Source organism: Nycticebus coucang, chromosome Y (assembly GCF_027406575.1).
Source record: "Nycticebus coucang isolate mNycCou1 chromosome Y, mNycCou1.pri, whole genome shotgun sequence".
NCBI classification, from domain to species: Eukaryota; Metazoa; Chordata; class Mammalia; order Primates; family Lorisidae; genus Nycticebus; species Nycticebus coucang.
Genome location: NC_069805.1, coordinates 34,891,636 through 34,908,466, shown reverse-complemented (window position 1 = coordinate 34,908,466; position 16,831 = coordinate 34,891,636). Strand labels below are relative to the sequence as shown.

The following is a 16,831-nucleotide window of genomic DNA, read 5'->3' as shown; positions in this document are numbered from 1 at the left end:
AACGGTACTATTATGAAGTAGAGAACAATCTACAATGTTATTTTATATGTGTATTGTATATTTAAATTCTGTTTTTCTTCTAACATTATATGTATATACATTAGGTGGATAAATCTGTGAGTAAATCTGTGATATGTCTGTATTTGTTGAACCTAGTGACATCTAGTTCCCTTTGGGTGGTTTTGTGAAGTTTTGGATAATTAGAAGTATTTTTTCATCAAAGGTTTCTCATAGATCACAAATATCTCAGTTTTGTGAATATTTTCTTTCATGATATCTAATCTTTTTTTTTTTTTTTTTCCTATCTGGTGTAGTCTGCCTCTCTGACATTACAATTTACACGTCTATCAGTACAGGTTTTTTTTAATTTTTAATTTCTTCCATGTCTATACTTATCTTCTTAAGATTTACATAGGGATAGGGTTGCATTACTTTAAAACAGCTTGTCCCTTTCTGCTGTTGCTTTTATAATTTGAGATAATACCCTACGCAAGAGGCAAGATGTATTTCATGATTATCTTATGCAGTCTGTGTTTTTCCATCCTTCATTATGAGAATGGACACTTCCTGGCACTATATGAGCACCGGGCTTGGTTTACCTTGATGTTGTTTAGATAATTTTTCTCTTAGTCTCAAATAATTCCTAGCACACATGCACAGTTGACTATTCTGATAAATACCTGAGAGGGGAATCTCCACACATCTCCAGGATTCTTTCACTATACTGCTTTCTCCTCTTCAGTTGCTATCCTGTGATCACTGTCTGCTTTGGTCTTTTCAGACTGTCCTTACTCAACAACAATTAGGGGAGTCTGGTAGCGTGTAGGTCAGGCTTTTTCTTTTTTTTATTTTTTTTCTCCAGGTGTGCTTTCCTGAAAACTCTGTTAAGACAGGGATCTGGGGCATTCCCAAGGCTTCCTTCTCTTGTTTTCTATTTTTCAAAGATCTTTGTCTTTGTTGCCTAAATTCTACTGTCTTAATAATAACTGTTTAATGTGTTTTGGCTGGGGTTTTTTTTTTGGGGGGGGTAAGGGGGAAGATGGAAAATTAACACCTGTTCCTCTGTCTTGGCTAGAAGGAGATTGCAGTAGAACTTCAGCACATGCTATGGACTGGCCAGCATGCTTTTATTCTTGCTTTACTTTACTGCTTGCTTCTCATCCTTCATTTGTCAGTATGGCCATCTCTTCCTCAGAGAAATCTTCCCTGGGCCCAGTATAGATTAAATTCTCTTACATAACATACTAATTTTCTTACAGAATCTATCTGAATTAATAATTGTCACTGTTTTGTCTTTTTTTTTTTTTTCACTTTACTTCAAGCTAAATAAGAGCAGAGGTCCTGTCTAGTCTGCACAGCTCAGTATCACATGTCCGCCACGGTACCCACTGGGTTATATATGTATAATGTGTGAGTGAGTGACTGTGAGAATATGAAGCCCTTTATATATAAAAACTGTTCCTGTATTCTCTTTCTTTTTTTTCATAATGATATAGATTCTTTTAACCAATTGGAAATTCAAAACACAGCTCTTCCCTATAAGAGCCATGCAGAACGTAATAAAAATTATTATAAAAAACTTACAGATAATATCAAAGCACTGGAAACTATGATTATTTTTCTAAAAATGAAGCTATCTAAAACGAAAGGAATAAACTTACAGTTATACCATCAAAGATGTGAATGGGAGCAAAAACTCCACAGTTTGAGGTATGAAATCCTAGCTTTAAAGAAACATTTGAACTATTTATTTAGAACTATTTATTTGAAATATTTATTTATTTATATATTGGAGAATTTTTGACATTGCTGACATATCATCTGGTATTTAATAGGAGAGAAGTCATCTTAGTCTTCTGTGGTATAAAATTCTTGGAAATAATAAAATAAGTTCTTAATTGTAATTACAATTACTGATAATTAAATGTATATTCTTTTAAATCATAATTCTAATAACTATATTAGAAGTTCACCTTAGGGAAATCTCCTTTTATTTAACAAATTGAATTTGGAATTTTAAATATTTGTATTATAATTAATACTGTTATGAACATTTTTACACAAGTCTTAATTTTCAAATTATATGCCTTTAACATATTCTTCAATATAGAATTCTTGGGTTAAAGTAATCTAATGAAAATGGCTTTGATCAATATTTTGAAATGGTTCTCAGGAATGTTTATGCAAATTTATAACTCAACCAACAGAGTTTCAATTGGCCTTTTTCAACCCAGAAGAAGTTTCTTAAGGAAATTACATAGTTTGTTTTCATAATGCAGGGAATGAAAAGGAAAATGGAAAGTGACTACTGATTCGCTTGTTCAACATCTCTCCTACACAGATAAAATTAATTTAAACTTTTGTGTTGAAAACATATATTATCCTTCATTGTTTAATTAAATATTAGACCTTGTCTTTCCCCAAAAGGAATTTCAGAATTGTTTATAATATATACCAGCATCAACAAGTACCTTGAAATTATCACTCAAAACAGAAACACAGAACACGTGGGTAGCAAATATAAAAATAGCAGTCTGCAATTATATGTTGTGTGAGAGACATCAGAATGAGTTCTCTTACACTGCCAGTGACTTTCAGGAATGCTTGTGTTGTTTTGTTTAGATGAACATTTCCCTCCAGTGAATTCATAAACTTATTTATAAATGGTAAATTTTGGTTAGTTTACACTCCATGATCTGTCCCAGTTTGGGAGTAATTATGACTATGTAAAAAAGTAATTTTCAACTTATACATTTGAAAATTTTCAATATCCTTTTCAAAAGTAACTAAACTAACAGAAACTTACCAATTAGGAGAATGTTCTTTCACATCTACTTTTCATGTGTACATGTCTTTTGGGAGAAAATGAAGTGAGATATTCAAAACCTTAGAACTAGAAAAAACAAATATTCAAGAAAACAGACATTTTATTAGATAATCAATGAATAGATGAAGAGGTCTCAAAATGAACTTTTCGCTAACAAAATGAATTTTAAGATAAGTATATTTAACTGCAGATTCACACTAAAAGAAATGGAAGAGATGAGAAAAAATGATTCTATAGCATTTGAACAAATTAAGGAAAAGTTAACAAGAGAAATAGAGCAACATAGAAAAGAAGTTGCGATAAAAGAAGAATTGGAACACAGACTGAGAGCCCAAAATGTGGAGTTGGGGACCCTTAGAAATAATCTGGAGGTAAATTAATCTTTGGTTAACATCACATTTATTATTTTACTTCATCACTATTAGTTGTGATGTCTCTTTGATTCAATGCTTATTGTTATAAAACAAACCAAAATCGGGCGGCGCCTGTGGCTCAGCGGGTAGGGCGCCGGTCCCATATGTCGGAGATGGCGGGTTCAAACCCAGCCCCGGACAAAAAAAAAAAAAAAATCAACAAAATCTTGCCTTAAAAATTAACTATGATATTTATAGCTAAAGTTGTTTATTATAAATCTTGGCATCCAAGTAGTATCTTATTTCAATACAAAGAATTTTTTTAAATAATATACCATAATATATACTTAATGATGACTTATTAGGTGTTTTGTTCCTAGTAAAATAGTTCAGTGATTTTTCCCCTATTTCACATTTATTACAACTTCAAACATTATGAAGAGGAAAGAAACAAAATGTATTGTAATCTAAAGTAATCTCATGATTTTCTAAGAAGACCTCTGCAAATTTTATCTTATTTGTCATTTGTGTTTTGAAATATAAGGCTTATTTTGCATTTATCTATTTATTCCAGAGAGGTAACTGTGATTTGGTAGATGAGCCTCATGGGTTAGGATCAGAAGACTGAGGAAAATCCTACAAGGGGCTTATACGTTTAATCTCTCCTTTTCAGAATTGTGATCAGTAACTGAGTTAATTGATATATAGAGAAATGCTTTGCACAATGCCTAGATTTGTCATTTATCAATAGATACAATTGTTATAACTTAGGATAAAAATGTTAGAAGAGTAGAATATCTATAGAATGCTCTCAGAAAAAAAACTTAAAGAACGTTGGCAAATTTTGCCTGTTCTAGTGTACGCAGAGCTGAGGCTCCTACTATGGAGGGGGATGTAGGTTAGACACCAGAGTGTACACCCAACTTTCTAGTGTGTCACAGTTATTAGAGTTTTGTGCATTTGGATTTGTTGTCATTCAAAGAAAGCCTTTTCCAATTTGGAGATTCATAAAAATTCTTTACTGATTTCTTTTTTGCTTTCACAGATTCATTGCATTCATGTAAATTTTTGAACTTTCAGGAATTTATGCTCTATAAGGTTTGAGGTTTGGATCCAGCTTCTTTGCCCAGTTAGCTGCTTTTTACAACCCTTTCATTTCATAAATGTGCATGTTATTATTTACTTTCTGGGGAAATCGTGATATTTTATTGAGTGATAGCTAAAAGTTTCCTTTCTTTTACTTAGAATTGTCAAAGGCATGAACATGAAAGAGATCTCCTGAACAAAGAAATTGTCAGACTAAGATTGAAAGTAGAAAGAATGAAAATGAACAATGAGGAGATAGACAAGAAACACTTGCGGGACTTGGAAATCATCAAAGACAAGACTGATGATCTTCAAAATGCTGTAAAGCTCAGTGAAGAAAGGTTAATGAAAGTAACAGCCCAGTATAATGGCCAGCTCAACATACTACGAGACGAGAATAAAGTGCTACAAGCCAAACTGAAGGAAGCGAAAGAAAACCAGAAAAAACTAGAAGCAGAACTTGAATCCCACCGTCTCAGACTGGCAGATGCTAACAATGAGCGTCACCAAAGTCAGGTCTCCCAAAGAGACCTTGCCTTCATTGTCCAGAGAACAAAAGAAGAATGGTCTGGTACACTGGAGTATATGAACTCTCGTGCCGAAACCCTTTTCCAACAACTCTGTGATGCAGAAGAGAAATTCAGTTGCCTGCAAGCTGAGTTTTGTCACATGAAAGATGCTCTTCGAGAGAAGAGTTTTGCTCTAGAAGGTGCACAGAGAGACCTGATGGAAGCACAGTTTGAAAAGCAGAACATTCAACTGAAGTATCAAAGTGAACAAAGAACAGTGAGTATGTACATTGTAAAGCAGGAGTCTTTAGAGCAGAGACTGTCCGGACTGCAATGTAAAACTATGTCACTTCAACAACAGCTGGATGATGTTCACAAGGATTCTGCAGATAAAGAGAAGGCAAAACACAGCAGAGACAGCCCGTGTGCTGCAGTGGTGAAGGCTCTTGAAGTAGGGCATGAAAGGTACAGTCTGTTTTTGGAAGAGGAAAACAAGAAGTTGCTTGACGAATGCAATCACTTAAAAGAAAGGCAGTACCAATATAAAAAAGAGAAAGTGAAAAGAGAAGTAAGTATCAAGAAATAAACATTTTTCAAACTTCCAAAAGAAAAGTGAAGTGGTATTTGGTAGTGACTAAGCATCGTATCTGGTTGAATGTGAGACTATCTAGATCTATATTTGTGATATCAGCCTAGAAACATACCTTGTTTCCAGCAAATAAAAGTTAGTGCTGAGAGATGTTTTACCTTGAGTAAAGACAGTGTGTCACTTACAACATTTTAAGAGTTTAAGTTATAAATTGTTAATAGACATAGAGTAAAAATGCTGAAATCATAATTTTAGTGTCTTTATGTTGCCTCATTTTAAGACAGAGCCGAAGCAGAAAAAAGTGAGTAGGAAGCTGAGTAGGGGTAGGACTTGCAGGAGTTGAGATTAGGGAGGGAGGTGGAGGCCAGCTTACTTAGGGCCTGCAGGAGCCATTGGAATTTTACTTTTATTCTAAAGTAGGGATTATTGGGAGAGTTTGAGCAGAGGACTGAATTTGTGAGAAACTTTGAGGCTGATCTGAGCTTCTAATCAAAAAGAAAGAAACCATTTTACAGGGTAGAATTTGCCACCACTATCCCATCCACATGCATATGAATCTTTTGTTACGCATTTCACATTCCTTTTAAGCCTTCAGTTGGTCCTTATGCATTTCACATTTATGAGGGAAGGAATGAATAGAGGACTGAATCTGTTGTCTGAGCAGTAGAATACTGACTTGGGGGGGAGGTAGCACTTTCCTTAGTGTCCTTAGCCAAATTTAGTGGTCAACAGGAATGTGTACACAGGAGGAAAAGAAGGTGAGTCAATGCAATGTATGTGATGATAATCTTCAAGGTATATATGTTAAAGTTAAATATTATTAACACATCCTAATAATAAAGTGTTTATAATATCTGCAACAAAAATATCTTACCAGGCAGTTTTGAGACAACTTCGCCAAGAACTGTGTGATACCATGCAAAAACTATCCAGATCGGAGACGTTACTAGAAACTACATCACGTTGTCACATTCATTTAGAAGATGAGACCCAACATTCAATGAGAAAAATAAGTCAGATGACAAACCAAGTATGTACATAATTAACATGCCACCCGTTAATCTAGAGCTGATCCAATAAAATAAAGTGTTTTAGAACACTAGCTGCAGGTGACAGCTTTCTTTTCATATTTTCATTATGAGTAGTTTTGTACAATTTTATTATCTTTATCATGTACTTATTTCTTAAATTCTGACTTTCATTCTTCCACTTTTCCTTAAAATTACTTAGAAATATACCATATTTTCTTATAATATATGCCCTTAGGAAAGTCGAGGATTATGCATCATTTTTCACAGAAGTTGTGAGACATTTTTCCTGTTAAGCAGTAGTTTTCAGTGATTTCTCTATTGCCATTGTGAGGCAAGCCAGATTAAATCAGGGTAATGTCTAATGAAATGTTCCAGAACATATCTTCAATTTTGTGAATGGATACAAAATCTGTGTATACTTATTTCACGGATTTCAGTTTAACTCATAGAGAAAGGCCTTTATATTCTTGTGTAAAATGAAAATGCTGCTCGGGAGGCTGAGGCAAGAGAATCGCTTAAGTCCAGAAGTTGGAGGTTGCTGTGAGCTGTGTGAGGCCACGGCACTCTACAGAGGGCCATAAAGTGAGACTCTGTCTCTAAAAAAAAAATAATAAATAAATAAATAAAATGAAAATGTTTTAGGTTAATTTATAAACTCTTTGCAAAGTTAATTGCCTTCATTTCCATTTCACTTTAATTATATTGTAAAAGCACAGAAATATTCAGGTCTTGGATAGGAGGTACATCCAAAATAAAGAATTAAGAAAATTATCCAGATCCTGCCATTGGATTTTTAAAAGCAAATGTATTGAGGTCTCATTCACATACCATGCAGTTCACCACTTAATGTCTCTTAGTATATTCACAGGGTTGTGGAACCATCATCACAATCAATTTCAGAACATTTGCATCAATGTGAAAAGAAACCCCACATCTTATAACCATAACCTCCACCCTAATCTTATCCCTCCACTTTCCCCAGGCCTGGGCAACCACCATCTACCTTTATCTCCATAGATTTGCTTATCTAGACAGTTCATTTTTGGGGTGGCGGGGTGGCGGGGTGGGGGGGGGAAGGAGACTTTATCAATCAAATTTTATTTTATTTTTTTCCAAGGGACACATTATACATCCTCACAATGTGCACAATAGGTGAGATCTTGCCTCGTGCCCTCCCTCACTCTGCCAAACGTTCCCCACCCCGCTTCACTCTACCCACAAACTGGACTATAAGAGTGTTTTATTGTTCTTATGAGCATGTAATTGTTTATATATTGATTTCATATAGGTATGGAGGTATGGATTTCATATTGGATATTTATTTTTCTATTCTTATGGTACTTTACTAAAAAGAATGTATTTCAATTCCATCCAGGTAAATGTAAAAGATGTAAAGTCTCCATCTTTTTAATGGCTGAATAATATCCCATGGTATACATATATCACAGTTTGTTGATCCATTCATAGGTTGATGGACACTTAGGTTGCTCCCATGACTGGGCAATTATGAATTGAGTCACAGTAAACAGTCTAGCGCAAATGTCTTTGTGTTAAAATGATTTTTGTTATTCTTGATAGATACCTAGTAATGGGATTGCAGCGTCAAAATGGTAGGTCTACTTTTAGATTTTTGAGGATCCTCCATACTTCTCTCCAAAAAGGCTGTATTATTTTGCAATCCCACCAGCATGGTAGAAGCGTCCCTTCTCTCCATATCCACAATAGCATCTGTAGTTCTGGGATTGCTGGGGTTAGGTGATATCTTAGAGTGGTTTTGATTTGCATTTCACTGGTGATTAAAAGACAATGAGCATTTTTTCAAGTGTTTGATGGACATTCGTCTGTCATCCTCAGAGAAGTTTCTGTTCAAATCTCTTGCCCACTTATAGAGAGGGTTGTTTATACTTTCTTATGGTTCAATTTGAGTTCTGTGTACGTTCTAGTTATCAGGCCTTTGTCAGATTCATAACATGCAAAAACTTTCTCCCATTTGAAGGCTGGCTGTTGGTTTCATTTGCGATAGCCTTAGGTGTGCAAAAGCTTTTAAGCTCGATCAAGTCCCAGGTATTGATTTTTGGTGTTGCTGTAATTGCTAAGAGGGTCTGTCTCACAAAGTTTTTTCCCAGGCCAATGTATTCAAGTGTTTTCCCCCACTCTTTCCTAGAATTTTTATTGTTTTGTGTCTTATAATTAAATCTTTCATCTACGAAGAATCAATTTTTTGTCAATGGTGAGAGGTGCAGGTCCAGTTTCAGTCTTCTACATGTGGATAACAAGTTCTTCCAGCACCATTTGTTAAATAAGGATCTTTTTCCTCATTGCATGCTCTTTGTAGGCTTTTCAAAGATTAAATGGCGATATGTGGCTAGGTTCATCTCTAAACTCTCTATCTAATTTCATAGATCTACATCTTTATTTTTGTGCCAGTACCATGCTGTTTTGTAGACAGTTCTTATAAATGGAGCCATATACTACTTAGTCCTTTGTGATGGATTCTTTCACAAAGCATGTTTTCAGGATGAATCCACGTTGTAGTATGGATCAATACTTCATTTCTTTTCATGGTCTGGTACTGTTCTATTGTGTGGTCCTACTGGTGATCGATTCTTCACTTGCTGGACCTTTAGGTTTGTTTCTACTTTTTGCCACCAATGCATCATAGTCCCATGAACATTAATTTAAATGATATCAAGCGGACGTGTTTTTATTTCCCTGCCATTGACTATCATCCTCAGTTAGTTAGCAGATTTGACCATCTCTCTGCCTTGCTCATGCTGTGCTTCCCGCTTTTTTAGCTTCTGATCATCTAACCTCATTCAGACCTGAGCACAATTTTTCCTTCTTCATGAAACTTTCTCTGAGTGTTCTGACTTTCGTTGACTTTATTCTTTAGTACTTGTTATCTAATCTGTGCAGAATAAGTTAGTCCTTCATTTTGCATTGCTTTTTTTTAATTTTTTTATTATTAAATCATAGCTGTGTACATTTGTGCAATCAAGGGGTACAATGTGCTGGTTTCATATACAATCTGAAATATTCTCATCAAACTGTTCAACATAGCCTTCATCGCATTTTCATGCTTATTGTATGTAGACATTTGTATTCTACCTTTAGTAAGTTTCTCCTGTACCCATTCTAAGATGCACCGTGATGTGGCCCCAGCCCTTACCCTCCGTCCACCATAACCTCCCCTCTCCCTTCCCTTCCCTTGGTCCTTTCCCCATATTCTTGAGCTATAGTTAGGTTATAGCCTTCATATGAAAGCTATAAATTAGCTTTATAGTAGGGATGAGTACATTGGATACTTTTTCTTCCATTCTTGAGATACTTTGCTAAGAAGAATATGTTCCAGCTCCATCCATGTAAACATGAAAGAGGTAAAGTCTCCATCTTTCTTTAAGGCTGCATAATGTTCCATGTTATACATGTACCACAATTTGCTAGTCCATTCGTGGGTTGATGGGCACTTGGGCTTCTTCCATGACTTAGCAATTATGAATTGGGCTGCAATAAACATCCTGGTACAGATGTTTTTGTTATATTGTCATTTTTGGTCTTCTGGGTATATACCTAGTAAAGGAATTATAGGATCGAATGGCAGGTCTATTTTTAGATCTCTAAGTATTCTCCAAACATCCTTCCAAAGGGAACATATTAGTGTGCATTCCCACCAGCAGTGTAGAATTGTGCTCTTTTCTCCACATCCATGCGAAGATCTCTGGTTTGGGGATTTTGTTATGTGGGCTACTCTTACTCAGGTTAGGTGATATCTCAAAGTAGTTTTGATTGGCATTTCTCTGATGATTAAGAATGATGAGCTTTTCTTCATGTGTCTGTATTCCGTGTGTCTGTCTTCTTTAGAGAAGTTTCTCTTCAAGTTCTTTGCCCACCCTGTGATTGGATCACTTGTTCTTTTCTTGCTAATACGTTTGAGTTCTCTGTGGATTCTGGTTATTAAACCTTTATCAGAGGTATAACCTGCAAATATTTTCTCCCATTCTGAGGGCCTTTATTTTTTCATGAAGAGTCATCTTGTTCAATTATAAATTTGCTTAAGGTGAGAATAATATCTAAGTTGTATATAAAACGAGCACATTGTACCCTATAATTGCGTTAATGTACACAGCTATGATTTAATAGCAAAAGTTGATACGCCTATAAGTTATCCTTATATAAATTGAAAATGTTTTAGATTAACATTTGTTAGAATATAATTAAATACTTTATACTATACTGATAATTGATATAATAAAATTTTATTCTAAATATATTTTAAGCAATAAAATATAAAATTGGAACTTTTTTATTAAAAAAACAGAAAAAAACTCTTTCTTGCTATTGTTACTAATTTTCTCTATTTGGGATATATATTTCAGTGACTTTTCCCAAGTTATTTTATAATTAATAGATGGTATTTAACAGAATTTAGTGAAAAGTATTTTGTAAATATGTCTAGCTGTGATTTATCCATTGCAATATCTTCCCAATGAAGTTTGTAATTGGGGAATTAAGGAAATTATATGGAAAGAAGGTGAAGGGGAATCTCAGGGAAACTTGCCCTTTTCCCCAAGTTGATGTGCTGAAAAGATCAACTCACAGTTATAGTAGATAATAAGAGAAAGGTTTATTTCCAAATACCATGCACATGGGGGGTATGAATGATTGCCCAATGTTTCAGTGATAGTCAGTGGCTTTTAAAGATGCCTTTTAGAAGGGAGGGGGGAGAGAAACTGTAAAATATATGTGTAGCAAGTGGTTGCGAGGGATGATGGGTAGATGGAGGGAAACAGACTGAGTTGCAGTTTAACCTGAGAGACAGGTCTCAGTGCTTCAAAGGACATTAGGGCCAGGCCTATGTGATAAGGACTCCAGCAGCCCCTTTTCTGATTCTAAATCAAGTTATTCAGGTTTTATAGAGGAGAGACTAGTGCATTCTAATCAAAAATGGCCTTTTCATTGAAAATATTCTCTATACCAAGGAATTATATTTTGATTTCCTTATCTCCTTCAAAGATATACATCTGGAAAGTACTCTATGTCTTTGCTTATCTCCTCATGTAATCTTATTTAATATTGATAAAGTTTGAAATATTTCCTGTAGTTCTTTCTTATTGTTCGTTGCTGTTTCAACAGTAGCAAGAAAATATTTTTCTGTTTTTTGTTTTTTTCTTTGTTTGTTTTAATGAGTTAGGGCCAAACCAGTCTGCTTCTTTCCTGCTAATACTAATTTAATTTCCAAGAAAAGTGTTCAACCAAATAAATAAGTGAATGTAGATGCAACCAGCAGGAAAAAAAATATATTCATATCATTCTCACTATAGAAAAAAAATTAAATTAGTACTCCTTCATTACAAAGTCAGAATTGGGACTTGTAGATTGATAATTGCCTTTCCAACTGAAAAGCTCTGGCCTTTCTGATCTACCACAGCACATGACCTTAACTTGATCATCAGAGTGCTTGCTAGTGCAGCCCATCATATCCAGTTGCTGGGAATGAAGGGATCAAGGCACCCTGATTTATCAATGGAGTACAGTGTTTTCAGGTTGAGGCTATTGCCTGGGGTCATGTAAGTTCCATACAACTCACTCTAGAAGATGCTCTGTGCACTGCAGTGCATGGTCATCCATCCCACTGATTGCTATGGAGACAAGTAAGCCATGAATTCTTATGAGTGGACGAAAACACTGCTGGCTACTGGAGTTGGTGACTGTTATCTACAGAATTTGGGACTGTTGTGGGCATCATGCTATGCACTTATTGCCCATTTCAGTAGTGTGGAGATAGTTGAGTGCAGCTGTCGGGGACCATTTTCATTGGCATGTCACCTGCCTAAACTATAAAATTAGAACATAAAATACAACAAGATGTTAATAGTAAATATTATATGCCACTCACCATGTGCCTCACGTTTTTCTAAGTGCATTACGTGTATTCCCCAGTTCAGTCTTCCCAACATCCACATGAGGAAATCAGTGCTATTCTGTCCATGTTGTAGATGAAGAAACCAAGTTGCTAATTTGCTAAAGGTCACACAGCTAGTACTGGTGGAGCCAGTACTCAAACCCAGATCTTTTGGCCTCTGTAAATGTCCACCTCTCAAACTATTCCATGAGACATCTGGTTGTCATCTGAAGCATACACACAACTGAGATGTGAGAGAAAAAGGAAAACCTGGTCCCCTTGCTCTGTGGGAAGCTGAAGTGTGCTGTCCCCCGTGTAGCAGTGCACAAAGTTCTAGCCTTTTCTCTATTTTCCCTGTAAATTGGCTCAGAGACTACAATGTGTCTATGAATATGGACAGTTAGCATTTACCAACTTGTGCCTGTCTACTTGCTCATGTTCACAAAAAGAAAAAAAATAAAATAAACATCTGGTCACGATGGTTAGTAAAACATAGCTTTGACGTGACTGGGTAGGTTAAGTGGTAATTTTAACATCATGGCCTCTCCTTTGTCATGTTTAATTGCAAAGTTTAATAGTCATCCTCACAGTTTAAGGCGACAGATTTAGATTAAATTCTCTCCTAGTGAAAACTTAAGCCTTGCGACTTAACTTTGGGGTTGACATTCTCTGTTGTACTTTTCTTCCCATTTATTTTTAAAAGTCCTTTTCCTTTTCCTAAAAGAAAAGATGATGGTGAGTGTTAGATGCTGAAAGTATATAAGTTGCCTTGTTACAATAAAATTAAATGTGAATAAAATAAAATAATAAAAGTTGATGTTGTGATCTTAGAATACAAAATATACATGCTTATCATAATGTAATCTTCTCTTTCCCCATTTTATCAATTTTATAAATTTGAGTATTTATCTCATACAATATAGTTTGTAAAATTAAGAATAGTGTATTTATTGAGTATTTAATAGTATTTATGTAATACAATATAATTTGTAAAATTAATAATAATACAATATAATTTGTAAAAGCAAGAATAATGTTGTGTTTTCATCCTATAACAGGAGTAGATAACCTTCTCTGTGAAGGGCCAAATAGTATATTTTAGGTTTTATGATCCAGAAGATTCCTGTTGCAACAGCTCCACTGTGCAGTGATGGCAGAAAAGTATCTATAAATAATATGCAGAATGAAGGGGTGTGTCAGGGTTCCAATGAAATTTAGCTAAAAAATCTCTTCAGGTGATGAGCAGATTTGTACTAGATCATTATTATTTTTAATGCAAATAGTGTGTTAGTCTAAAAACCTTGATTTCTATAAGCTACATTTTTTAGCTGTCCATCCAGTGAGGGAAATGTGGGTCATTTCCAAGTGTAAACATTTTTCTAATCTTTGTTTTAGTTTCAAGAAGTAGAGGATCAACTCAAAGAGGAAGGACACCGTGCCGAGAAGATGCTAGACCAATGGAAAAAGTATGCTTTCAAGCAGCAAAAAAGAAAAATAAAAAGACTTGAGTATTATAAAGAAAATAAGTGTTACAGTTTGAGACTAGTGCTAGTTGTAATAGTAACTATATCTGTGTGAATCTTAGGAAAATTTTCAGCTTTAAGCTATTTTGAAATGCATTTTTTTTTTACTTTGTTTCTAAATTTTGCACATTATGCATGGACATTGCTAGAAAAATGATATAGTTGCTTAATCATCTACTTTTCAAATATCTAAGGATTCACATAAACATACCTTCAAGTGTTTGTTCAAAAATTGCATGATATTTTAAAAAATTATCTGACATTAATTATTTTAAAAATTATATTTTAGGATCAAAATGGCAAATTCCAAATTAAAACTTACTGTCAAAGACCAAGCCGAAAAACTCAACCAGTATGAGAAAGACTTGTCAAGTGCAAGTTTCGTAAGTTAATCTCTTATTTTAGTTCTGTGGCAGAATAGGCCGAGTGTATCTTACTCAAAATGCTTTGGACTAGAAATGTTTTGGATTGTGGAATATTTGTACATGCATATTGAAATATCTTGGGAAGGGAATTCAAGTCTAAACCCAAATTTATTTGTAATATATACACCATATTCACACACCCTGAAGATAATTTTATGTAATGTTTTATAATTTTGTGCATGAAGCAAAGATGTTTTCACTGCAACATGGCACATGAAGTCAGATGTCAAATTTTCCATTTGGAATGTCATTTTGACCCTAAAAGTGATTAGGATTTGGGGGCATTTTGTATTTTAGGTTCTAATATTAAGATGCTCAACCTGTAGTACAGATGCTCACTGACTTTCAATGGGGTTATATCCCAATAAACCCATCCTCACTTAGCCTAGCCTACCTGGAACATGTTCAGAGCACTTACATTAGCCTTCAGTTGAAAAAATAATCTAGTTGGGCGGCGCCTGTGGCTCAAGGAGTAGGGCGCCGGTCCCATATGCCTGAGGTGGTGGGTTCAAACCCAGCCCCGGCCAAAAAAAAAAGAAAAATAATCCAGTATAAGTCTGTCTATAATAAAGCATTGTATGTCCCTCATACCACATATTGCTAGCCTGGGAAGGATCATGAATCAAAATTCAACATACATTGAAATTGGGGTGTTTCATATCATTTTAAAGTCAAAAAAATTAAGGTGGCCATCATCATTATGTCAAACTTGCAAGGGCTTCACATCATTATGGAGTCAAACAATAGGAAGTTGGAGGATCCCAAATCAGGGACAACCTGCGTATAAGAATATGGTAGACAATATGAAAAACGTTTCTGATAAAAATATCTATCCCCTTCATAGTGATAGTACTTATTGCAAGTAGTGCCTGTCCCCTTGACTTTACAAAAGAAATTGACTTAATTCCTAAAATTAATGATTTGTGTAGTAAGATTTTAATAAAAACATTGTCATAGCCCAAGAATAATATTTTTATGTATACCACATTTCATTTATCCATTAATCCATTGGTGGACATTTTGTTTTTCCAAGTGTAAATTATTTTTAATGTTTTGTTTTAGGTGCAGAAATCTCTGGAAGATCAGTTAGCAGAGACTATAAAATGTAAAAGGATGATGGAAGACCGCATGCAAAGGTACAGTTAAAAGCAGCACACAAAATAACTTGAGTATTCATAAAGCAAATAGCAGTGTAATATGAGATTGTATCTGTTCAGATAATAAGTATGTTTGTGTGAAGCCAAGGAAAGTTTCAACTTTAAGCTATTTTGAAATGCATGCCTTTGTATATTTTTTCAAAATTTTATACATTTTCCAAAAATACACCTAGAAAAATACCTTTGCCAAATCATCTGCTTTGTTAATCTTTGAGAAATTCTCTAATTATGCCTTTAGATATTTGTTCACAAGCTTTATGGCATTTTAAAAATTTATCTGTGATAAGAATTATTTTATAATATGTATTTTAGCCTTGAAAAAGAAAATTCAAAAATGAAAGTAAACTTTGGAAAGGCACTGGACTGCATTGAGAAGTACGTGTCATCTACAAGTTCAGTAAGTCAATCTCTTACTTTCTATCATACTTAAAAGGAACTTTTTTTCTCTACTAGTACAGGCTGTACATTCTGCACCCCAAATGCCCAGAAGTATTTCAGATTTTAGAATATTTATATATACACAAAAAAATATCTTGAGGATGGGATCCAAGTCTAAACACAATATTCATTAATGCGTCATGAACAACTTATGCACAAAGCCCGAATGTAACTTGATATAATATTTTTAAGTACTAAATTTTGCATGAAACAAAGATGTGTGTTTTCAATGAAACCTGTCACATGAATTCAGATGTGTAATTTTCCACTTGTGCTGTCATCTTTATATGTAAGATGAATAACATTTTGAAGCATTTTGGATTTCAGGTTTGGAGATTTCAGGATAGATGCTCATCCAGGAGCACAGGGAAGGGCCTAGTCAGTGCCTGCAGGTAGTGCTGAGAGGTAAAGCAAACTAAAACTCAAAGATATGGCCTTGATGGCCCTCTTTTTTAATTGGAAGTGTAGGATTGTAAAAGATTTTAGTTTAAAAAAGTGATGAAAAATAGATCTCTGGATGAGACCTTGTATTAAGGAATATTAATACACAGTCATGCCATGGAATCCCAGCACTTTATGAGGCCAAAGTAAAAAGGCCAAGGCAAAAAGATCACCTGAAGCCTGGGCCTATCTCTACAAAAACTATAAACCAATTAGCCCATCATGGTGAACTGTAGTCCTAGCTCCTTGGAGGCCCAGTCAGGTGAATCACTTGAGCCCAGGAATTAGAGACTTCATCAAGCTGTGATGGTAGCACTGTACTTGATCTTGGGTGACAAAGTTATACCTAGTCTCAAAAAAAAAAAATAGAGTTCAAAGCAAGGGGAGAAACAGGATGATAGAAAAGCTGTAAGAGGTGATTCATGCCTGTAATCTAAGCACTGTAGAAGGCTTGAAACCAGGAGCTGTAGACAAGCCTAGGTAATGTGAGAACAAAAAGAAAGAGAGAGAGAGAAGAAAGAAAGAGAAGAAAGAAATGAAGAAAGAAAGG

At 34.8% G+C, this 16,831-nt stretch overlaps 1 protein-coding gene across 1 annotated transcript in view; it reads left to right on the top strand.

The window, feature by feature from the left end:
* The window catches only part of LOC128579076 (ankyrin repeat domain-containing protein 26-like), a 161,988-nt gene extending 146,156 nt beyond the window's left edge, over window positions 1-15,832 (top strand). The window contains exons 25-32 of the mRNA XM_053581353.1: window positions 1,497-1,710; window positions 3,018-3,198; window positions 4,426-5,343; window positions 6,242-6,394; window positions 13,693-13,763; window positions 14,110-14,203; window positions 15,308-15,381; window positions 15,715-15,832. Coding sequence (XP_053437328.1) covers window positions 1,497-1,710; window positions 3,018-3,198; window positions 4,426-5,343; window positions 6,242-6,394; window positions 13,693-13,763; window positions 14,110-14,203; window positions 15,308-15,381; window positions 15,715-15,832 — 1,823 coding nt within the window. The remainder of the gene's footprint in view (window positions 1-1,496; window positions 1,711-3,017; window positions 3,199-4,425; window positions 5,344-6,241; window positions 6,395-13,692; window positions 13,764-14,109; window positions 14,204-15,307; window positions 15,382-15,714) is intronic.
* Window positions 15,833-16,831: the final 999 nt, after the last annotated feature.